Source organism: Nannospalax galili, unplaced genomic scaffold, assembly GCF_000622305.1.
Source record: "Nannospalax galili isolate Female #2095 unplaced genomic scaffold, S.galili_v1.0 scaffold454, whole genome shotgun sequence".
Lineage (NCBI taxonomy): Eukaryota > Metazoa > Chordata > Mammalia > Rodentia > Spalacidae > Nannospalax > Nannospalax galili.
Window position 1 is genome coordinate 274,516 of NW_008334929.1, and position 24,798 is coordinate 299,313.

Here is a 24,798-nt window from a genome sequence, read left to right on the forward strand (position 1 = left end):
GTTGTTTACATGACTAAACTCATGCTGAGAGTGAAAGGAGATAATAAAACAACATTTATCTGAGTTCAGAGCATAAAGCTTATATATATATAGATAGATATAGATATAAATATAGATATATTCATGGAATGTATAGATGCTAACACATTGGTTGTTTTCATATATACTTCAGTTATAAGATACTGAAGCAGTGTTAATGTTGAAGCCAAAAATGGCTATCAGATCATAGGTTTCTTAGTAAAATGAAAGAAGAAAATATTACAGTGTTAATGCTGCTCCGTGAAGGACCCCTAAACTACAACTTCTTGTTTTTGCATTCTCTTCTCTGCATTCTTAAAGTGCTCCATGGCTTTATCCATCATCAACATGCATATTTGAACACTGAACCAGGAGTGAACTATATGAGACAGTTATACTCAGGTTTTTTTTTCTTTATGAAGACATTTGCAGACAAACCGTATAGTCTAGAACTATCAAAGAAAAAGAGGAAAGCACTTGGTATGTCATAAGTACATAAAGTATATGGTGACAATAGTCTATTTTGTTTACTGATACAAATTCCACACAAATGTAGTCTTAAAAATTAAAATTTGTTAAAGTCTTTCTGAACAAACACAAGCCATACCTTCAAACCATCAGCAGTAGAGAGAAAAAAAGTATAAAGATGTGGTACTAAATGATAACTACTCAAAGCTAACAAAGGCACATGCTATGTACTATACTGAAAATTGAATAGCCACATCTAGTTGCTGTTGTGATGAGATCATGTGTTTAAAGTATCCACTTAAATTCCAAGTGATTCCTGAGACAAATCATGTCCATGTGAGCAGTTTGTCTTTCCAGTACATCGTATATTGCAGTGAGCAGTGATCTCCAGGTCTTGTGTGTTTTTCACTGTACTTAGTAAGTTTAACACGTGTTAGTTGGCTTTATTGGTAAGGCTTCGACTCATCTTGTCAACAACAGGCTATTCAGTTTTGGGGGAGATCAAAAATTATACATGGGTTTTTCTGTTGTGTCAGGAATTGACACTCTTAAATCCTGAATTGTTCAAGGACTAACTGTACCCGTAATTCACAGTGACCTTGTCTGTCCCCAGAAAAGTAAGGTACTTTCTTACTCATTCTACATCTCTTAATATCTCACCATTTAATAAATTTTTTCAAGTAGAGCCAGTGAGATGGCTTGGCATACTTGCCGTGCAAGCCTGATGATCTGAGTTTGATCCCTGTAATCAAGAGTGAAGGCAAGAACCACTACCAAAAGTTGTTCTCTGATCCTCTGTACACAAGCTGTGGCACACACCCACACCCGCCCCCACACACACACACATGCACACAATAAGAATGAATAAAAGAAGATTCAACTTAACATTATTGAACTGAACTGTGACTGAAGCAAAACAAGTAAGACAAAGAACATGATCCAGATGCCAGTGTAGACCGTGTGTTACCATTTCATTAACTGGAGGTTAAGGAAAGATACTATGAGACTAAGTCAATAACACCCACCTTTCTCCTCCAAATGCCTGACAGTCCCATCTTGTCCATTGCTCTCTGGTTACGTCAGCTGTATAGTAGAGGTTATGGAATTTGTCTTGATTATCTGTGTGTTCCTGGGTGCTTGCATTAAGCCTTGCAAATAGAAATTGAAAGATAAAGCACTTAATGGAAAGAATATGATAAAGAAAAAGTCCTACCCAGACTTCCTTAAAATGCGTGAGAATCTACTGAGTAATCTGAAGGCTTAGTTGACAGTAGATCTGGGAAGTTACAATGAACAGTCATCTTTATGAATGAAGCAAAGTTTTTAGATACTTGTTTTGGATTTTTTTTTTCCTTGTCCCTGCTTTTCTCTTGAGGCTGTCTATACTGGCATTCAACATTCCATTTGTGGGGCCACTTCAGATAACTTGTTTCCTCCTGAAACTCCTTACTAACTCCCTGCTACCTTCTGACAGTGTTCAAAGTAACACAAAGCAGACAGAAACTGTATTATTGCAGATGCATGTGAGTGCTTGTGTTGTTTGGTTTTTGTTTGTTTGTTTAAATATAGAAATGGAAATCAGGAATGGGTAAACACCCAAATCCCACAGAGAAAGGTAGATTTGAAAAGAAACCTGATTTTGAATGAAATACTCCTTTTAAGGTAGAAGCAAATGAGCTCTTAAGATAGAAAAGAAATCTAACATAGTCATTAACCACTAGGATTAGTAATTACTTCAATCAGTAACTTGATTTTACTTTTTAAATTTTCACTCTTTTAAAAAAGATTTATTTTTAATTGCATGTGTGTGTGTGTATTTATGTATACATGAGCGCAGGTACCTTCAGAGGCCAGAAGAGGGCATCAGATCCTATACTGCTGAAGTTACAGGTGGTTGTGAGCTGCCTGACATGAGAGAAACACTGGTCCCCTGGAAGAGTAGCAAATGTTCTTAACTGCTGAGCCATCTCTCTAGGCCCTCATTTTTTCACTTTTATTTATTTATTTATTTATTTATTTATTCATTTATTTTTGTGAAATTGGGGATTGAACATACAGCCTTGAGCATTCTAGGCATGTGCTCTGTCACTGAGCTACACCCCTTGTTGAGTAACTTGTTTTTGCTAAATAATTGTTAAAAACCAAATTAATTCATAATATAATAACTAAAATTGCCAAAACTGAACTAAAACTGTTCTTAAACAATTTTTTAAAAATAAAAATAACTTTAGTAAGCAGGGAAAAAAATCCTAAAAATGATTTGAAAAGTTATCAGATGAAATTAAGCAACAAATTGGAACTAATTTCCCCATTGAAACTGTGGTCAGTAGAATCAGCATTTTTACTTTGCCCTTTGTACCATGATCCTTTAGACTCCATTCTGGTTCATTATTTAATGGTGACATTGGCAGAGGTCATCAATTTGAACATAGATTATTACACTGATGTATATGATAAAGGGTACAAATGTGACCTTTTAGTACAAACTTTTATATTTAAAACTGTTTACTGTAATAAAATAAAAAGCTATCATTGCAAACCCAAGTGTATTAGGCAGTCATATTAAGAGCACAAATTACTTTTTAGTAAAATGCTTCTGGCTTATGAAAGTACCAGAAACCTAATTCAGTATTCAAATGAGCAAAGGTGTGGGGAAACTTAGTCCTTGGGTTCAAAGTGGTAATTCCATCTCCTAATTAAATATCTGTGATGTAATACCAGGAATACGGCTGCTGCGTAATACTGTAAAAGTCCTATAGATCGCCATAATTTCACTGAACAGTTTTAAGTCTAGCATATTTTTAATGAGTACTCAAGATACTTAGTAAAACTTATTTATTAACATATTTAAATCAGCAAATATTTGTGTGACTCCTGTGTGCTTTGAACTGCCCTTGTCTTAGAGCAGGAAGTATAGTTATCAAATACTATCAGATATACTATACTTTGACTGGGTGTGGTGACAGCACATATGTAGTTACACCTACTTCAAAGGAGGAAGAAGGAAGGTGCCTGAACACGGGAGTTCAGGGTCAGCCTGGACAAGTATAGATTGTGTCCTAAAAATATTTTTTGTTGTTGCTAGACTGGTGAATTGATGCTCATTTTGCCTGCTGTAAAGTGGCACCACATTCATCTTTATGTGAGTGGATGGCTTGCTCTTTAGGAAAACTTGCTTAAGGTTTCTGGCATTTGGCAGGTTATTACCATGTTCCTTTCTCTATTGCTGCTTCAGTTCACCTTCCTGAGGAGCACTTAGGCTGACAGTTTCTTCAGTATATAATTTATAACATTTATGTGAATCCTAGGCTGGGAAAAAAATCTTATTTCGTGTCTTTTGCTTTTCCAGTATTTATTTCATTTATTTATTGTTTATGTATTTGCTTTTATTTGCCAGGATCAAACCTGTGCATGCTAGACAAGTGTTCTTGAACTATATTCCCTAACTTACTTTTAGATTAGAATTGGATGAAATCTATGAACTAATGAATTTCTCTTAATTTTTTCTGTGTGCTAATTTATATTTCAGAATCAAACTATAGCATTAGATAGTCTCCCTACAATTTTAAGTGATCTAGAAAATATAATTTAAGTTTTGGAAGAATGCAGCTTGAAATCAGTACTCTAATACTTTTATGCATAGAAAACAATTTGCCTGCTGTTTACAGTCATAATTTTAGCTGTGGTGATATACTGTATTTAAGTCATGTCCTACTTTGCTTTCAATAAACACCATGGCCAAAAGCAACTTGGGAACTCAAGATAGAAACCTGGAATCAGAAACTGAAGCAGAGACCATGGAAGAATGCTGCTTATTGACTTGCTCAGCTTTCTCATACAGCTCAGGTGTGCCTGCCCAGGGATGGTGCTGCCACAGTGAACGGTTCCTCCTACATCAATCATCAGTCAAGACAATTCCCCACAGACATGATTACAGGCCAGTCTGATGTTGGAAAATTCCTAAATTGAGGTTCCTCTTGCCAGGTATCAAGGTAACAATAAAAACTAATCAGTGTAAGTCAGATTTATAACTTATTTCACAGGGATAATTTGAATATTGAAGAAAAAGTCAGCAAAATCTCTATGAAGAACTATTTAGGAACACAAACACCATTAATACATGTCTTCTAGAAGTCATCTTCGGAGCAATGGTCTGTTGTGTGCGCCATGGGGTACAAAAGACAAACTACTGGAATAAAGGAAACAGATGCCAAAATTGGGAATATTTTGCATAAGAAGTTTAAAAAAGAAAAAACAAACAAACAAACAAAACCTTCCGGCTGGCTGGAACTCACTTATATAGACCTGCCCTCTAACTCAGAGATCCTCCTGCCTTTGCCTACTGAGTACTCGGATTACAGGAATGAGCCACCATACCTAGTAGCACTCCTAATTGTTACAGAGGTTCTCTAGCATCTTCATTTTTTATCTGCCTCTCAAATATATACAGTATATTAGGTCCTTGTGAGGACTTCTGGGAAAGAGTAGAGAATGAGCAATGCAGGCTCACTGTGCCCTTTATGGCATTTTAGGCATTGCTAGTTATGCTGACTGACATTACATTATCTCAAACAATGTCCTTCTGGTATGACTTGGGAATATGTGAGCATACACAGCATAGACTATGTGATAGGCAGTGAACTTAAACAAGTGTCATACTAAAGGTATTACATCTTTTACTTTCCAAAAAGATGGATGCTCTTCATTTGCTAACTTAACTGTGAAATGCTTCTCTGTAGGGTTTCTTAGCAGATAGCATAGTCTCTCCCTTTGAGGAAAAAGTGAATTTAAATGATAAAGTACCTGCAGTTCAGGAAAAAATATACCATAGAAACCATGTTTTTAGATGATTATTTGGAGATGTGTCTGTTATTGTAGTTTTATCACTGAAATTGATGTATCATTTATTTTTCCCAAAATTTATTTCTGAATATAAAGCCAGATTGCAATATGATTCTTTTTAACTTTAAGGTTCTTGAAATAGTTTTAGTAGGCTTTAGACCAAGTTTAAAAAAGTAAAGTAACTCCTTGTAAAATAATAGAGCACATGGAAATTGCTAGAATTTAAAAGTAAACTTGTGTAATTGGTAATTAGGATTTGTGAATGTATCTTGGGTTAGAAAGTGTAGCAGTTACGTCCATCTCCCATATGCCATGTATGGAAAGAAACTTTCAGATTGCTACATTGTGAAATAGGTAGCCACGATTTTTAAGAACATAGAAGCAGATTTAATCATGTTTCCTTAAATACTTTTTACCTTTATCTCATTCTATCTTGTTTTTTTTTTCATAGTATGCATATTAGAGAATTGGCATACTAAGTGTCCATGCTATTTTTTTTTTTTTTTTTTTTTTTTTTGGTCTTTTTGGGATAGGGTCTCCCTGTAGTCAACAGCTGGCCTGGATTCATTATGGAGACCAGGCTGGCCTTGAACTCACAGAGATCCACCAGCCTCTGCCTCCTAAGTGCTAGGATTAAAAGCATGCACCACCACGCCCGGCACTAAATTTTTATATTTAGAGGGAAGTGTCATCAAGAACTTTGGAGGACACTGTTCTAGGAAGCTTTTCCAGCTCCCTGTGCACCTACAGCAGTGACAGGACCCAACCAAGCTTGTCAGTTACCATTCTCCTGACTAACTTGACTGCTTTCCTTTTGGTTCCTTAAGAAGATACAATTTAATAAGAGTGTATACATTGTTCATGAAAGGTATACAGTGACCTTAACAGGCATTCACCCTGCTCTCTTAAAGGTTTCTGATATATATATATATCAGAAAAGTAATAAAGAACACCACAAGAGTATTTAGTTATGAATAAATGCTAAGAAGAAAGCCACAGGGACTGTGACTCCTAACATGAGACCGTATGTCTCAAAAGACTCAGAAGGATGGTGTGGGTAACAGAACCATGAACTAGGCAAGTCATAAGCAGGACTTTGTAAAAAAATTCCCAAGGGCTTAAATGTGTACCACACACACTGTACTGAGTTCTGTGTAGGTGCTCAGTGACTCTTCATGACTAAATGTGACAGCCACAGATGAACAGATTTTTAATTTGTAAAATGTTAGCATTTAAATTGTAAAAACCTTTCCAGTTTCCTGTTGATGACTCTAAATTTCTATTGTTTTAAACCTGAGTCTTGGGGTTATAAAGACAGTCCAGCAATTAAGATCACTTGCTGCTCTTGCAAGAGGATGCAGGTTTGGTTCTCAGCATCCACATGGCAGCTCACAACCATTTATAACTCCAGTTCCAAGGGATCTGACACCCTCTTTTAGCCTCCATACCAATCATGCATATGATTATTTATTAGAATCAGTAAATCTTTAAAAAAAATATCTTATTATTTTTATGTGTATGTGCGTGTTGCCTGCATGTAGGTAAGTGCACTCATGTCATGCAATGCCCTCAGAGGACAGAAGAGGCTGTCACATCCCCCAGAGCAGGAGTTACAGATAGCTATTAACTGCCATGTGGGTGCTGGGATTCGAACCTGGGTCTTCTGCAAGAACAGCCAGTGTTCTTAACCCCTGAGCCATCTCTCCAGCCCAAAATAAATAAATCTTAAACCCAAGTTTAAGACCTGTGTGCTGTCCTTTGTTGAGGATAAAGATGAGTCATATTCCAATAGCAATATGCTTGTTTACTAATATTAAATTTCTTAAATTCCAGTAATGATCAATGTAGAAATAGGATTGTTGTATCTCTAGGACTATATAATTCTTGGCATACTACCAAGTACAGAAAACTTATTGTGAAAGGTAGCAATATGTAGATTGACAGAACAACAATTAGAAAATTTCAGGTACTTTCATAATTTTATAATAGAAACAGTTGTTGGTTTGTTTTTGTTTTTGTTTTGTTTTTTAGAATGGTTTTCTTTTTTTGTTGTTGTTTGTTTTTTTGGTTGTTTGATTCAAGGTCTCCCTGTAGCCCCAGCTGGCCTTGATATCACAGAGATCCCCCTGCCCCTGCCTCATGCTGGAATTAAAGGCATGCATCATCATGCCCAGCTTGGTTTCTTTTTGATTTTTTACCTTATTTCCCACTACAAAGATGGTTGCTTGGAAAATGTTATTTTGATGTTTACTGAATGTGGTTCTAAATAATAATTTTCTTTCTTTGGAATTTTCTTTATTACTGTAACATAGTTCTAAGATTATATCAAGGGAAACTATATGGTTAATAGTATAATTATCTATTAAAATGGATGGAGAATAAGTAAATAAAGGAGATATCATGTTACATTTTGGGTATATTTTCTTTCACATCTTGATTTTAACCTTTAAGAATGTTTTAGTCGGGCTGGAGAGATGGCTCAGCAGTTAGGAACACTGAGTGCTGTTGCAGAGGTTTCAGGTTCAATTCTCAGCACCCACATGGTGGCTAACAACCATCCATAACTCCAGTTTCAGGGATTTGACTCCCTCTTCTGACTTCCATAGGCATTGCATGACATGGGTGCACTTACCTGCATGTCAGCAAAACACTTATACACAAAAAATAAAAATAATAAAAAGAATGTTTCAGCATAAGCTGATGAGATGACTCAGCAGGAAAGAGCACTTTCTGCAAAGCCTGAGGACCTGAGTTCTATCTCTGGGATCCACATGATAGAAATGGAAAGCTAGCAAGTTGTCCTCTGACCTCTCAAGTGTGGGCGTACACTCACACATGCATGCACACACACCATAAATAAATGTCAAAAAAAAAATTTTAAGAGCATTATGGTCAATACAAGAGCCTTTAGTGACTGCTTTTAACTCACCTAGCTGAGGTATTAGGCTCTTGAGGCAAGAGAGAAAATAATTAGAAGTTTGGATCAGGCAGTTGACAAACCTGGGGAAATGAAAGCCCCATCTTTGATGTCCCAAGTCGTAACAAGGAGTGCTGTGCTGTGCTGTGCTGACCTGGCAAGGGCAAAGCTTACCTTTTCTTTTCTTTTCTTTTCTTTTCTTTTCTTTTTTCTTTTCTTTTTCCTTGTCTTTTCTTTTTTATGATAAAAAAATGTATATTTAGAATTAATTAGCTAGACTCAGTTTAGATGCTCCCAATTTTGTTGGCAACATCCAAAGCACCAGGAGCCAGTCAAGCGTATGTCTTCTTCTGTTCATCAGGTCTAATCAGGGTATTAACCTAGGCCACATCAGTGTCACAGAGCTTCTTCTTCACAGCCTATTTGATCTGGTTCTTGCTGGCCTTGACATCCACAGTGAGCACAAGTGTATTGTCTTCTGTCTTCATCACTGACTCAGTGGTCAGTGGGAACTGGATGATGGCAGAGTAGTCAAGCTTGTTTCTCCTGGGGGAGCTCTTGTAGGGGTATTTGGGTGGCCTCCAGAGCTACAGGATGTTGGGCCATAGAAATAGGGTGATGTGCAGATCTTCTGTGGCTGTGGACGCCTTTCAGCACTGCCTTCTTGCCATTCAGGACTTTCACTTTGGCTTCAACTTTGGGAGGGATATAAGCTTCCTTCGTTTTCTCTGCCATCTTGGCAAAAAACTTGTGTTATTTTCTTAAAGCCTAAGAGGAGTCTTCTGGAAGTTGTGTCATGAGTTCAAAGATGATTTTTAAAAATATAGGTTCCTGTGGATATTTATGAGAGTAAAACACTTTTTTCCTTCTCGAAACCCTGTGATTTGGTGGGGAGAATGTTGCTTGGGAACATAATTTGCAATGCAAACAAGAGATGGAATAGAATGCTAAGCCAGGGACTGAAAACCTTCAGGCCTCTCCTGTAGGGTTTAGCTTCATTCCAAGTATCCTGAGCAGCCACTGAAGCTATCACCTAGACACTGTGGCTCTGTATGGTACCACCATGAACCATAGTGAGACCTGAAAATCTGCCGTGGAGTCCCTCACCACAAAGCGTGAGTAATATTTTCTGTCCTTTGGATGCTTGTTGAAATCCTGTATATCCTTTGAGAGAGCCCTCAAAATTCAATAGTGGTCCAAGACATTCGGGAATGAAAGTAAGAAGGTGAGAAAGGGAGGCTGGTACTAGAAATAAATGTTTTAGAGTATACTGTACTATGGAATATCCACAGTGAAGAAACAGTGCAGAGGAACAGTGTGAGCAGTGGGTGCTCGATCAGGAGTTGACTGCAGGGGGCTGAGCTTGGGAAGCATAAACATGGTAGAATACGTTCTAGTTATAATCATTTTTCATTGTGATAATTGTGTGTGTGTATGTGTGTGTGCCATGGTGTGCATATGGAAGTCAAAGGACAACTTTGTGGAGTCAGCTCTCTTCTACCTTTGCAAGAGTTCTGGGAATAGAACTCAGGTAGTCAGTCAGGCTTTGCATAGCAAGTGCCTTTACCCACTGAGCCATCTCACAGACCCATTTTAATCATTTTAAGTATGTGGTTTTGAGCTCATCTGTACTGGTGTGCAACCATCATTACCATCCCTCTCCAGAACTTGTTCAGCTTTCCCAACTGAAATGTACTTATTAAACAGACAAAGCAGGTTTTTTTTGCTGGCGATACATAGCAGCCTTAGAACTAGAATACAGTATAATACACAGGATGGCTAAACTCTGAACTTATATAGAAGTGGCAAGTGGGTGAAGCAGAGGGATTGGCAAGGAAGAGTAAAGTGAACCAAAGAAGGTTTCTTTAAAAATAATGATGGTCATAATTAAATAGTATGAACTGGGTGTGTGATACATGCTTGTAGTCCCAGCACTCAAGAAGTGAAGGAGACTGGAAGATCCTAAGTTCAAGATCAGCTACATAGCAAGACCCTGTTTAAAAAAAAATAAACCATTATTTATCAAAAAAAAATTGTTTCTGCTTAGAATTAACATGGATTATCTAGGATGAATATGAAAGCATTTTTGATGAGAGACATACCAAACTTGGAGAAAATATTTGTGATATAATGAAATTCCATGGAAGACTCCTGCAACTCAGTAAAGAAATCAGGAGTAAAAAGAGAGTAGCAAAGTTCATGGGAGTTTTTTTTTTTTTTTAATTAGCTAATAGGCATTCAAAAAAAATTTTTTTTGTCTTTTTGAGACAGGATCTCCCTGTAGCTCCAGCTGTCCTGGACCTCACTATGTAGACCAAGCTGGCCTTGAACTCACAGAGATCCGCCTGCCTCTGCCTCCCAAGTGCTGGGATTAAAGGTGTGCACCACCATACCCGGCAGCATTCAAATTATTGATAAAGAAAATTCACTTTAAATGCGAAGGTGCTATACCTTAGCATGACTATGTTATACATACTAAAGTGTGTGTACTTTTGTTGCATATATACCATATGTGTGTACAAAACTTTAGGAATTGCTTACAGAACAAGAATTAAACAATGTTGTACTTAAGAATTAGGATGTTTAGGAGCATGTTGCAAACCCTGGTATGCTGCTTGCTTTCTGTGCTCACCAGGCCTCCACACTGATGGCACCTGTCATCCTAAATATTGTGTTTATTAAAAGCTTACTTTTTCTTTTCTTTTCTTTTACCACAGCATTTCTTTTTTGCAGTGTCCTTAAACTTTCTATGATGACAGTCATGGTCTGTTCCCACACTCTTTTCATTCTGCATAGTTCATGTAGTTGGTTTTTGTTGCTATGTAGCTACAGTTCATATGTTTTCCTTGGTAAATGCTAGTACATCATATTAATGCACTTCATATTTACATATCCGTACATTTTACACATTAAATTGGCAAAAGATTTTAAAAATTAATAGTTTGGCATAATAATAATAAAAAAGAGAAATAATGTATTGGTACCATCCCTTGAGTGGTAAAGTTTCTAAAAAGTTATAAAAATTTTAAATTTTATCAGTGAGCTATGAACTCCATTTCTAGTCATCGTGCCACAGAAATACAAGTGTACAGAATATTTACCAGAATTATTTTTTAAATAAAACTATAAAGAATAGTGTTTATTAATTTACTTAAATGAATGTTTGCCTAGTAAAATTATAGAGTCTTATGGAGCATTTAAATAATACCAAGCTGATTCACCCTTATAAATGGAATGACATCTAGCAGGGAGTCTGTTCCATGGAGTGCTGTCAGGCAACAGTGAACAAGAAGGGGTGGTCACATTTGTAATCCTGCCTTCTTTTGGCCATAGGCATCACATACATGCAGAAGGAGTTATCTCTTCCTAGAGGTCAGCTGCACATCTGAGCTACTATAACTGATGAAAATCGTTGCTCATGGTATATTCCTGCATAGCATCATCACAGCTATCTTGTCATAGTTTTTTCTTCTGACCACCATAAAGAAAATGCTGAAAGAGAAAAAAATGAAATTGTGTTTGTGACTTACTATGAAGTTACAGGAAGTGAGTGGTGTGCTGGAGGGTCTCCTTACAGAGAACAAAGCTGACTGTTGATTAGAATGTGAAGGTCAACTTTCAAGTTTAGACTATGAAAACATTATTAGTCATATGGAATATATAAATACTGACTAGGCTGGACTTGAATCCTTGGGCTCAAGTGGCCATTCTGCCTCAATTTCCCCATAGTTGGGACTATAAATACATATGCCCAGCAGGATTATATTTTTTTGTTTGTTTGAAGGAAGTTTTTAAGATCAGATAACATTACAGATAAAAAGTTATTTCTGAATAGAATATTAAATAAAAATCATACTTAACAGGGTCTTGGTCTGAGAAATTCATTGTTAGGCGATTTTGTCGTATGACAGTCATAGAGTATATTTAAGGACATCTAGATGGTGTAGGTCAGTCATTCACTGACATCAAGAGAGCTACGATACGGTGTACTCTTTATAGAAGCCTTATTTTTAAAGAAATAGAAAGGGTACACTCTCAAATAGTGCAATTAGTGAGATTGGTTTACACCACAATCACCACAAGCCACACAATGATGTCTCAATAGCTGCAGCATCCTACTGTGTGATGGGAATGTTTTAGCTCCATTATAATCTCATATCACTTTTATCACTAAAATGCTGTAATTAATGGCTCCCTTCACCATACCCTTATACATACACGGTTAGAGAGTTGTGAAGCCTTCTTTGGGCTTCAAAGAGGAGGTATGGAATCAAATTAGAATGGAAGTTTAACTTAGTAGTATGACCTCATCTATCTGGAAACCCTGGCTTGAGTGTGCTGTATGTGATTACAATTTTAGCTGAACATAGAACTAAAGAGGTAGTAGAAAGATTTTTATTAACTTTATTTTTTTTAAAGCAAGATTCAAATGTAAGTTCTCTTTGAAGATTTACACAAAAACAGTTTAGTACAAAAAAAATCTAAGCAACAGTAGTTATGTAGTTAGTGTTCATGAATTTCTAGGCTTCATTTTACTAAGGCTCATGGGCTTGCGAGATAGAAATTACGTATCAATCGGTTACTGTATTTTTAAGATGTGAGGGTTTTTGTTTTGTTTGGGGGTTGTTGTTTTGAGACAGTTGACCTGGAACTCCCTATATAGATTTGCCTTGCCTGGACCTCACAGAGATCTGCCTTCCTCTACCTCCCAAGTGCTGGGATTTAAAGGGATGTACCGTCACAGTGGACTTAGGTGTTATTTTAAGCCACTGAGGGAATTGTTTCAATAGTAAATTGTTATTTGGTTTTATTACATTATTAGAATATTGATAAGTACAAAATAGGGTAAGAATAGGATTAGATTCAATCTACAAAAATGGGGTTTTTCTCAGTTAAATAACATTAGAAGAATCGGAGCATTGCACTTTTTTTTTTTTTTTTTTTTTTTTTTTTTTTTTTTTTTTTTGAGACAAGGTCTCCCTGTAGCCTCTGCTGTCCTGGAACTCACTATGTAGACCAGGCTGGTTTTGAACTCACAGAGATCCTCCTGCCTCTGCCTCCCGAGTGCTGGGATTAAAGGCATGCGCCACCACGCCCGGCTAGCATTTCACTTCTTAATGAAGTAAAAATAAAAACTTTTCAATTATTTTTCCTAGTGTCATTTCTGTCTGAACAAGGCTAAATTCTAACATTTATGTGGTCAAGTTTTCCTTTTATCTTAATGCCAAAACATGTTTAGTAGTAAATAATTTATTAAAGCTTTATTTGTTACTAATACATGGATGTTTTCAATTATATGGTAAGTTATATTTTATTATCTTTAAATAAAAATGCTAAGGCAGACAGCTTAGTCACTTACTTTTAAACATTGTACACATACAGATTTTAGTTCAGGAAGTATAGAATACATTCAAAAGATCTTGATTTTTTTAAATTATGAATAGTAAAGTATTGAAAATTGCATAGATAGTCCCTGCAAAGAAATTTAAGTTCAGTATAATGAAAAAAAAGCCAAAATGTTATGAAATTTGGCAAAAACTTTTAAGTTTCTATTTAGTAGAATTATACAGAAATAACTCTATGGCAAAAATAGATAAAAGGGTGGAGTGGTAGCCTGCTAAGAGTTTAGAAAGCAATTCTGTGAATGGCTGTGCTTGGTTAGCATGGATTATAAGTATTCTCCAGTGTACTTGTACTATCTATAGCAAACATTCTAAATTAACTAAAGTATCTGAACTTATTTTTTCAGAAGGATTCATCCTTGTGTTGTCATAAACTTCAGCCTGTACAAGGGGTTTATGTGTGGAGATAATTAGTTCACATTTTAAAATTTGTCAAATTTTTTTTAATCAGAGAAAACAGACATAATTAGTCAATGATCCTATCTATTGTTGAAGATGGGAAGGGCCACAAATACCAGACATAATTTAACTTTGAGTTTTTGCTAAGACAAACTATCAGTTTCCTTTTTGCCTCTTTCTTTTGTAAATTGTGTCTTGCTGTTGTTTTTGTTTGCTTGCCTTTGTTATTGTTGTCATAGGAAAATGGGACTTGCTAGGTAGTCCAGACTTCTCTGAAACTCATAATTCTCCTGGCTCAGCCTCATCTTTTGTTTTTCTGTTCATTTGCTTGTTTGTTTTAAGAATAAACATCATTTTTGTGGGTTAAAAGCATAGGATAATTTACAAACATTGAAATTACTATTTTTATGGTATAATCCTGAATATTGACTGTAGTGATTTGAATGAGAATAACCCTCATAGGCTCAAGGTATTTAAACACTTGGTCAGTTGGTGGTTCTATCTGTGGAAGATCATGGAACCTTAGGAGGTGTGGTCTTGCTGGAGAAAGCACCTCACTGGGGTGTGGGCTTTGAGAGCTCATAGCCTTGTCCTATTTCCAGATTGTCTCTGCTTTCAGTGGGTGCTTTAAAATGTGAGTGCTCAGCTTTCTGCTCCAGCTGCCCCCTGCCTCCATCCCTCCCCACCTTAATGACCTCTCATCCCTCTGAAACCATAAGCCAAATAAACTCTTCCTTCTATAAGTTACCTTGGTAATGGTGTTTTAGCATAGCAACAAAAATGTAATAAATATATTGACCCATACATAAAACTGTACAACTACCACACAGTGAAGATGCAGAACCTCTCCATTGACTTCCAGAATGGTGCCATGACCTTTTGTGATCAGCAGAGATCTTCTCTATAGTTTACCTTTTCCATGATGCCATATGGAATCCTAGATACTTAGCCTTTTAGGTTGGCTTCTTTCTAATGTATATGTGAGTATCTTTAGTTCATTTTCATTCCTGCTGAGTTATGCCATTTAGGGATATACCAGAGTACAATTTGTCCACTTACTAGTAGAAAGATGAGCGAGTGTTTCTAGTGTTTAGTATTTATGAATGAAGCCTCTGTAAGTATCCATTTTACATGGGTCAGTATTCATTTCATTTGGTAAGCTATCTAGGAGTCTGGGTTGCTAAGTTACATGGTAGGAGTGCATGCTTAACAGAGTAAGAAACTTCCATGGCTAGCACTGAGAAGCCTTGAGTTTACTCTTATGTTTGTTTACATTTTCCACTTGTGGGAAATTAAATTTCAGTTATATTTTTGTTTATTTATTTATTTAGTTTGATGCTGGGAATTGAACCTAGGGCCTCAGGTGTGCTAAGCATGTACTCTACCACTTAGGTAAGGCCTTAACACAAGTCTGTCTTATTTTAGCTATTTAAGTCTACCTGAAAAACAAATTTTAGTTTCTGGCTTTTGTCTATAAAGAAAAATTGAATGTCATCATATCTTAATTTGTTAAATTAACTTCCTAAAGCTTGCCACTTTATTTGTGTAGATAACCAAAAATTAAAAATCTTAAGCCTCATTTTCTCTTCTGTAAAGTGGTGACAAATTCTTATTTACCTTAGTGAGGATTTAATGAAATGCCACATTGAAAGTACTTAAAATAGCACCTGGCACAAAGTAAATGTTACCTATAAAAGAAGAAAAGGAATATGTTTGAAAACCAGTCCTGAGACTATAACGTAAATATTCCTATCAGGGTTAGGAATCATAGACTTCAGAGGATTTTTTGGATCATGGAAACATGATTTTTCAGTGCTGCACTTACCAGGGCTAAGAATCTTAGAATCTAAGTACATATGGGCAAAGTTTGCAAAAAAAAAAAAAAAAATAAGGATATTTCATGTTTTTTTTTTCTCTTTGACTTCTTTTCTCTGTTACAATTCTCTACTCTTTTATATTAGCTATAATACTTACTCATGCCTTAAATTCAAACAACTTGTGTGTGTGTTCCTGAGAATTGAACCTAGGGCTCTCACATGATAAATAAGTACTCCACGATTAAGCTGCACCTTCACCCACTGGAAAGATACTTATTTAAAAATTGTGATTTTTATTGAAAATCATTTCCTGATGGACAGGTACAAGTTACTAAGAGAACTTTGTGAATGAATACCTGCTGAAGTGAGAAAATAAAAATCTCCAGGACCTCCTGCTTGATCACTGTGCTCCTACCTGAACAGTAGTAACTGACTAATAATGTTGATATGCAGCTGGGTGTGCTGTTAAGCATGCCCTTGGAGGTTGTAGTAAGTTAGCACAGTGAAGTTTAGGCTCAGACCAGCACTGTCAGGGTCACCTGGGAGTTAGAAATGCAAAACCTGGGGTAGGTGTACACACCTGTGATCCCAGCTCCAGGGAGTCTGAGGATGAGGCCAGCCTGAGCTTCAGAATGAACCTCTGGTGGGTGGGTGAGAGAGAGAGAGAGAGAGAGAGAGAGAGAGAGAGAGAGACCCCACTACATACCAGCCTGTGCATGAACAGCATTCTAGGAGATTTTGCATACCAAACAAGACTATCAGAGCCATTGTGTTTATTAATAGATGCTTTAAGGAGGGATTAGAGAAACCACCTTTCCCCTGTGAGGAAGGGGTATGTTGTTACTGCTCTGTGATTTCATAAATACTTTATTTCTGACATTTTTTACTTTTTCAAGACTCTGAGAAAATTTTAAAGTCCTTATCCAAGTATGTAAAGATATATAAAAAAGAGCAATAAATATTTTACCAGTTTATGTTCTGAAATAAAATGTAAAACTTGGTTTCCTTAGGAAACTGTTATTCATATTACGTAGTTTATTCTACAAATAAATGAGCTGTAGTAAAAAGGAAAACTTCAGTGGCAAAGATTTAAGGTCATTCAAGTTCACATGTTAATTCTTAGGTTTCCAGATCAGGAATCCATGGTATCTTTTGTCCAAGGCAAGAGACCCCATCAAAAGGATAACAAACTGTGTCGTTGTTAGCTTTTTGAGAGGATTACTGAGCATTCAAGCATTAGCCAGTTTATAACTATAACTGTTTTTGTTTTTTTTTTTTTTAGCTATAATAAATAGAAGTCTCTCCATCCTCTGTATTTGGTCCCTTAAAGAAGCCTAGCAGCAGCCCAACCTCCGAGGAGGTGTGGCATATTATGCATGGGGTTGTTTTTGTGCAGTGAAGTTTAAGAATGCCCTGAAGTCCACAGTACTCTGGCCAGAACTCCCGACTGATCTCTGGCTGATCTCAGATTCATTCCTGAAGCATAGAAGCTAGGAGATTTTGATCACATGAACAGAGGAAAACCAAATATTTTCTTACTAAACCAGAGTAAACTAATTATGTGGAGTCATGTTCACTGATCAAGGTACGTAGTTTCACTTTCTAGCATATCTTTTTCACGTTATTTTCAGAATGTGTGGGTTTCTATAGAATACTGCATTCCAGAGGACATAAAAGTGAGAGTTTGCTTTTATTTTAAAGTTAAAAATAAGCCTCACTTTGTTTTTCACCTTCAAGATAAAAATAAGTATTCTTCGTAGTTTTTGTCTTTTCTAGGATGCTTCCTCTGGCTTAGCAAAATAGAAAGCTGTTTGATAAAGAAAATGAGAACTAGCTAATATTTGTGAAGTTTGAAAGTGCAGCCACTGAGCAAAAAAATGCAAAGGAAAAAAGCCAATTTCCTCTTTTGATTCTGTTTCTAATATAAACAAAGTAAGAAATGTTTCCCATCAATCCCCATCTAGTATAAGAATGGAGTGCTGCTCCCTTAAAACAATGGAAATTCCCACCATCCCAGTCTTGATTAGGCTAAGAACTTCAGGGAAGTTGCATATTCCTTGATTATCCATGTAAGGTCTCATTGTGCAGATAGGTATGGATTTGATTTTTTTAAGAAATTGTTAGTGGTATTAAGTTACTGTGGTTTCCTTGAATTTTCTGGAGAGCAAATCAATGAGAGATTCTTTCAATTAGAAATGAAATTCCACAATGTGGTTAAAATTGTAATCATGTGACAGGAAGTGCTGCTAAAAATAGTATTTAAAACTGAAATGGGAAGCTGGGTGTGGTGGCTCATGCCTGTAACCCCAGCACTAGACAGGCTGACAGAAGGATTGCCAAAGGTTCAAAGCCAGTATGAGCTACATAGTAAGAGTCTGTCTCAATGGCATATCTCCCCCACCCCCCATAATAAAACCCTGAAATTGGCCAAGGGTTGATGATCCACAGCTTTTAATCCCAGCACTTGGGAAATGTAAGCAGGAAGACTGAGAGTTTAAAATTGAAAAAAAAAAAAAAAAAAAAAAAAAACTTAAAGAAGGGACTAGAGAGGTGGTTCAGCAGTTAAGAGCATTGGCTGCTCTTCAGAGGATCTCAGCACTTATATCAGGCAGCTCACAGCTGCCTACAACTCCAGCTCCAAGGGTTCAGACACCCTCTTCTGTTTTCTGTAGGCATATGCATGCGTATGCACACACACACACACACAAATACAAATAACTTTAAAAAGAAAAACTGAAATGGATTCATTTTCAACTTTTTTTTATTATTATTACTGTGTGGATATAGCCTCTCCCTCAACACACACATACACCCCTGAGAAATGCCTACACTTACAACCCAGATTAGCAGAAATACCTGCAAGCCTCTTATAGTTGCCAAGGCTCTCTTACTTATGGTTCTCTCTTCTTCCTTCTGGGACTGTACATAGAAACTGACTTGGGAGATTGATTCCAGTCATGCAGTAGGAGACCTGGCACAGCTGCCCCGGCTCTGTTCCCTACTGGAGGACCCAGCAGCCAAGTCCATGCCCGGCCCTATTCCTCCCCTTCCCAGCCAGCAGCTGGATTCCTTCTCAAGGACTTTGCTACTTGTATGATACTTAAGAGTTTCTGTTAAGTTCCCCGTGGGTTGCTATTGTATTATATATGTAAACTTTTTGAAAGAAGGAACACAGATAAAGGGAAGTAAATATTCTCTCACTCTATCAGTAAAGTTCTGTTTTTCTTGAAATAGCTTCTCTCCAAACATTTAGGTATGATGAGAAAATATCTGAATTCCTTTCTGGGAGGTAGCTCTCAGGGCAAAAGAGGACTACTGTTAGACCCCAAACTGATCTCCGACTTTAATAGACAACACTCTGTAGAGATTGACTTCAGAAACAATATGGGCTTCGTGAGTGCCTTTCAAATTTTTTTAACTGAAAAGATAGTAACTAGCATTTCTTTCTAGCAGGTAACTATTGCTATTAAGTCTTGTAAGAAAAGTGTACATGTGTGCATATATATTTAGTATATGTCATTTTTGCCTTTTTAAAGGTTCAGCCAGTAAGCAAAATTGTTTCATATGTATGAAAAATGAAATAGGATAGAGTATGATGAATGAATCAGTGGGAAGAAACATTTTGAAGTTCTTTTGAGAGTTTATGTTATTCATTCGTCTTTACGTTTTATTATTGGGGAGGTGTATGTATGTAAGTTTCAGGTTGCACGTGCTGTGGCATGCATGTGGAGGTCAGAGGACACTGTTTTAAAAAATATTATTTTTATTTTATGTGTATGCCTGTATTGTTTGCATTTGTTTAAGTGTACCCTTGTTGTGCAGTGCCCATGGAGATCAGAAGAAGGTGTTAGAGTCCCCTGGAGCTGAAGTTACAGACAGTTGTTAGCCTCCATGTGCATGCTGGGACTCAAACTCAGGTCTTCTGCAAGACCAGCCAGTGATCTTAACTGCTGAGCCATCTCTCCAGTCCCACAGAGGACATTTAGGAGTCGGTTTTCTCCTTCCACCAGGGGTTCAGATTGAACTCAGGTCATCAGGCTTGAATCACAAGTACTTTGACCCCCCTGAGTCATCTCCTGACCCTGGTCTTTAGTTAATATACACCTAAACGTACATGTAACTTTAATTGTAATGTAGGTTTAAGATTTAAATTTAAGTTACTAATTTTAGGTAGCAGAATGGGTTGTATTTTTAAAATTATTTTTATTGTATTTGTATGTGTACCCACATAGGTATATATGCATGCATACGTGTGTGCATGCACATGCCACAGCATGATGTAGAGGTCAGAGGACAGCTTGCAGGAGTTACTTCTTCTACCATGTATTTCCTGAGGATTGAACTCAGGTTGTCAGGCTTGGCAGCAAGTGCCTTTACTCACTGAGTAATCTCACCAGCTCCTGAATAATTTTTTTCAGATAGTCAAGAGTAGATGGAAGACACAAGAATAATCCAGGGAAATTTTGAATTAGTTCATTTCCAAACTTAAAATGTCATTTTTAAGGAGCTCTGGGGACATGTGAGTTTGTACCTCCTTCTGACCTACCTGTGGATAATCATTTTACTCTGAATGTCCTTTGTAAGTAAGGTGCTAATTTCTACTAACTGAAATATATTTTTAAAAAGTCTTCAGATTGGTTTAGGTATATTCTGATATACACCCGCACACACTGATCCTGACTAGGTAGGTTCTTCTGTGTGTAGGTGGTTGTGTGCTGGTAAAACAGGCAAGAGATGATGTACTTGGTAGTTAGTAAAATCTGACCAAGGGAAAACAAGTTTTTTGCCCTCTTAGAGAATGAATTTCGACAAGATTCTTTTTTCTGTTTGTTTTGTTTTTGTTTTTTTGAGATAGAGTTTCGTTATGTAGCCCAGACGGTACCAAACTTGTCTTCTTGCTCCAACTTCCACTTTATCCAACATACAAAATTGTTTTTGTTTGGCTTGCTGTATAGACCAGGCTGGCCAGATCCACCTGCCTCTGCCTCCTCAGTGTTGAGGTTAAAGGTGTGGGCCACCATGCCTGGCTGCAAGATTCTTTTTTATTTTTATTTTATTTATTTATTTGTTTGTTTGTTTGTTTGTTTATTTATGTCTTTTTGAGACAGGATCTCCCTGTAGCCCCAGCTGACCTGGAACTCACTATGGAGACCAGGCTGGCCTCAAACTAGCAAAGATCCGCCTGCCTCTGCCTCCCAAGTGCTGGGGTCAAAAGCACACACCACCATGCCCGGCTATTTTATTTATTTTTTATTATTTTATGTATATAAGTGTATTGAATGCAAGTATGTAAGTGTACCCATGTGGTGCAGTGTCCACGAAGATGAGAAAAGAGCATTGGATCTCCTGGAACTGGAGTTATGAACAGTTGTTAGCCACCATGTGGGGTGCTGGGATTTGAATCTGGGTCCTCTGCAAGAGCAGCCAGTGTCTTAAAACCACTGGCTCATCTCTCTAGTCCCAAGATTTTTTTTTTTTTTACAGTTTTTGAAACCAGAACATTTATTTTATGACTGATGGCCAAAATCCTCAAGATGAACTGGATGCTGCAACAGCTGCCCTCTTGGGTTTTGGTGTCGTTCCTTCACGGAATCCATGTCTGAATCTGCGATAGACAATTTTCAGGTGCCTCATCCGCCCAGTCCCGGTAGTATTTCGTCTCTTAGCCTTGGCACTCCAGTTATACTTTCTCTTGCGCTTGGCAGGGTAGCCACATTTGCCACAGGTCGACTTCTGAAGGTGGTAGGCCTTAGAGCCACAGCGGCAGCACAACGTGTGCATCTTATTGCGACGCTTTCCAAAAGATGACGTTCCTTTCGTCATCTTGCTTCTGCCGCCGAGGCCAAAGAGCCCAAGATTCTTTTTTAAAGAACTGCAAAGGTAAAGAAAAATCTGTCATTGTGTTCTGACCTCCTGTGTTATTGTAGTAGCTGTTTCTTATCCTCAGCACCCTGCCTTCAAGGACACTGAATTCTGTCTTTTGTACAGACATCAAAGGGAATGACGATGAATAACAGATGTAAGAGTAGAATTACAAATTACATTTTTGGAGAATGAAAAAGGAGGAGCAACCAACTGTTCTGTTAACAAAGAAAATTCCTCAAGAAAAGTGACATTGGGAAATTAATGTGTTTATTGTAGAAAGGGTTATCAAGCTAAGAGAACCAGTATATGCAGTCATGTGGTGGGCATGACTTGAGTATGATTAGAGCATTAGGTGCATATAGCTGTGATTAAGTAGGTAAGAAACTCTTTAGGAAGACTGATGTCTGATGTGACAGATCCTTTATGCAAACGAGACATTTTTTTCCTGTTGGGCTTTGCAGTCTCATTAAAGGATTTTAAGCAGGAAAATTGTAAGATTGAATTAACACAATAATTAAACATTTTATTTGTATGAGCAAAATCATATTAAACATAGCCAAACATGATTGATTTAAGGATTGTAATTTTAAAATTCAGAATTGAAGAAACGGTTATCTTTGATGAACTGACTCCTTTTCTCCCCACCTTCCTTTTTCTATTAGCCAGAAAAATATGGGAAATGACATAAGCTAGATGCAGTATTTGCCTTTTTTTTAAATTTTATGTATATGAGTGTATTGCCTGCATGTATGTGAGCGCACCCATGTCGTGCAATGCCATGGAGGTCAGAAGAGGGCTTTGGATTCCCCTGGAACTGGAGCTAAGGACAGTGCATAGCCACCATGTGGGTGCTGGGAATTGAACCCAGGTCCTCTGCAAGAGCAGTCAGTGCTCTTAACTGCTGAGTCATCTCTCCAGCCCCATATTTGCCTTTTAAGTTTTGCATTACTGGCTAGTGCTAGTCTCTAGGTTTGGTCTCCTGTACTGGGGGGAAAAAAGCAATAGTTTTGGGGTGAAGAACTGGGTAGCCCAAAGGAATTTTTCCTATTTCTAGGGTTGAGTTCATCACATCATGTGGCTTAATTTGGTTTTGAAAAATGCATGATCAAGAGCAAAAGAAATTACTTGGATGAACATAGACTGAGAAGTGGAAGCAAGCCAAGAGTACAGAAGTCAGCTGACAGAAAGACTGGTAGGCTAGGGTTCAATTTACTATGAATCAAATTTGGATAAATCCAGTTCTGAAAAACTAACCAGAAAATCAAAGTGGATATAAATCTACAAAGTCAGGAAATATTTGCTCATAAAAAGGCCACAGGTTTTTTTTTTTTTTTTTTTTTTTTTGGTCTCTTTAGGGTGTCCCTGTAGCCCCAGCTGACCTGGAACTCACTGCATAGACCAGGCTGGCCTTGAACTCACAGAGATCCACCTGCCTCTGCCTCCCAAGTGCTGGGATTAAAGGCGTGTACCACCACACCCAGCTTTATTTTTCCTTTTGTACAAAGAACAATAACATTCATGGCAACTTTGAGGTAATTAAAAACAGTAGTAACTGGTTTTAATAGTGTGCTAGTTGAAACTTACAAAACACCTGCTAGTTTGATTTTCTTCTTTCTGAATGTGCAAATTTGATTGAATAATGGAAAATAGTGGCCAGAAGGAAGAGCAAATGCCAAGATTTTAGTTAATATATAAACCAGACTCTTAATCATAAAAGAAGAAACAATACTTTGACCTTCCAGTTCTTTTATAAAATGTGTTTTAGTTTCATCAATACTTAGGAAGTTAATAAAATTTTTCATTTTATTGTTGCCATAAATTGAAGTGTTTTCCATGATCTAACCCTTCTTAACCTCTTTTAAATTGTCAAGGCTTCTAATGAATGACTTTTTTGAAGCAGGTGACATCTTAAGGTTGTTTTTTTCAAAAGTAATATGATTTCTTTCAATTCATAGAACACTTCTGATATCAAAGTTGTGATTTTTTTTTTCCTCACACCAATAACTAATTCTTCATTTCCCCCATTGATACTAAGCAAGTGTCCTACAATTTAATTTTGACACAGTATGAAGAATTAGCCTTAGAACCCATAGATTGGGGCACAGTCCCACAAGACTGTCCCTACTTCTTACCACTTGACTGTGTATGGGAAATGACTATTACCCCCTCTTTAGGTCAGTGATTTGCTAGCATGGTCACAAAACACAGGAAAGCTCTGTACTCTAAAAGTTAGAACAAAGGGTACAGATGAAGAGATGTACCAGATGAGGAGCTGTGTGTCTTGGGGTCAGTTTGCTCTACCTCCTGACATGTGGATGTTTCCTAAGTTGAGAACCTTGGGAACCTTGTTATTGAAAGATTTTGTCGCATAAACATGACTGATTATTAACTCAATCTTCAGTGCTTCTTTCTTCCCAGAAATGTGAAGGATCGGAGATGACAGCTCTAGGTTAATCAAAGCTTGGTCTTTCTGCTAGGAAGACCCACTGGAAGCTATCCGGGATCTCACCAAGTGTCACCTCATTAGAACAAAGAGGTTCCTGTTATCCAGGACACTCCCAACGATTTTAGGGTCTCTCTTTTAGAAACACCCAATACTACTATAGTTCTCATCACATGGAAATTTCTTAGGAGATGCTCTTATCAGAAGCCAGGGACAAAGATGAACTACTCTATATTTCTGTGATACAAATAGATTCTGAAATCATTTCATCTTACTTTTTGCTGTCTGCCTGTGAAGAGGGCTTCTTGGTTGTCCTATAAATATTGGCTAAGATTTAAGCAAGTTGCATGGTGCTGTAAGCCTAAATAATTTTCTAATTTCGATGAAACTTTAACTTAACTGATCTAAATCATGGAAATCATTTCAGGTAGCTTCTAAGTACTAATTTGATCCAAGCCTATTATAACACTGAGAGTGGTGGGTATCTCTCTTGACTATATTAGAATCTACTAGAAAGTTTAAAATATTCTAACACCAGAGTTTCTCCAGAGATTCTGTTAAATAATTTGGTGTGCAGCCAAAGTATTACAGTTTCCTTTTTTAAGCTCCACAAGTGATTCTAATTGT

General features: G+C 37.1%; 1 protein-coding gene across 5 annotated transcripts in view; it reads left to right on the top strand.

The window, feature by feature from the left end:
- The window catches only part of Fgd4 (FYVE, RhoGEF and PH domain containing 4), a 278,130-nt gene that overhangs the window by 115,238 nt on the left and 138,094 nt on the right, over window positions 1-24,798 (top strand). The window contains exon 3 of one of the 5 annotated variants that reach the window (XM_029561875.1): window positions 17,146-17,448. The exons of 3 other annotated variants lie outside the window; for them this stretch is intronic. In XM_029561875.1, the coding sequence (XP_029417735.1) occupies window positions 17,433-17,448 (16 nt within the window). In that variant the 5' untranslated portion in view covers window positions 17,146-17,432. Of the gene's footprint in view, window positions 1-17,145; window positions 17,449-21,417; window positions 21,744-24,798 lie in introns of those variants that run through there. One more of the 5 variants, XM_029561874.1, reaches the window with a different exon arrangement.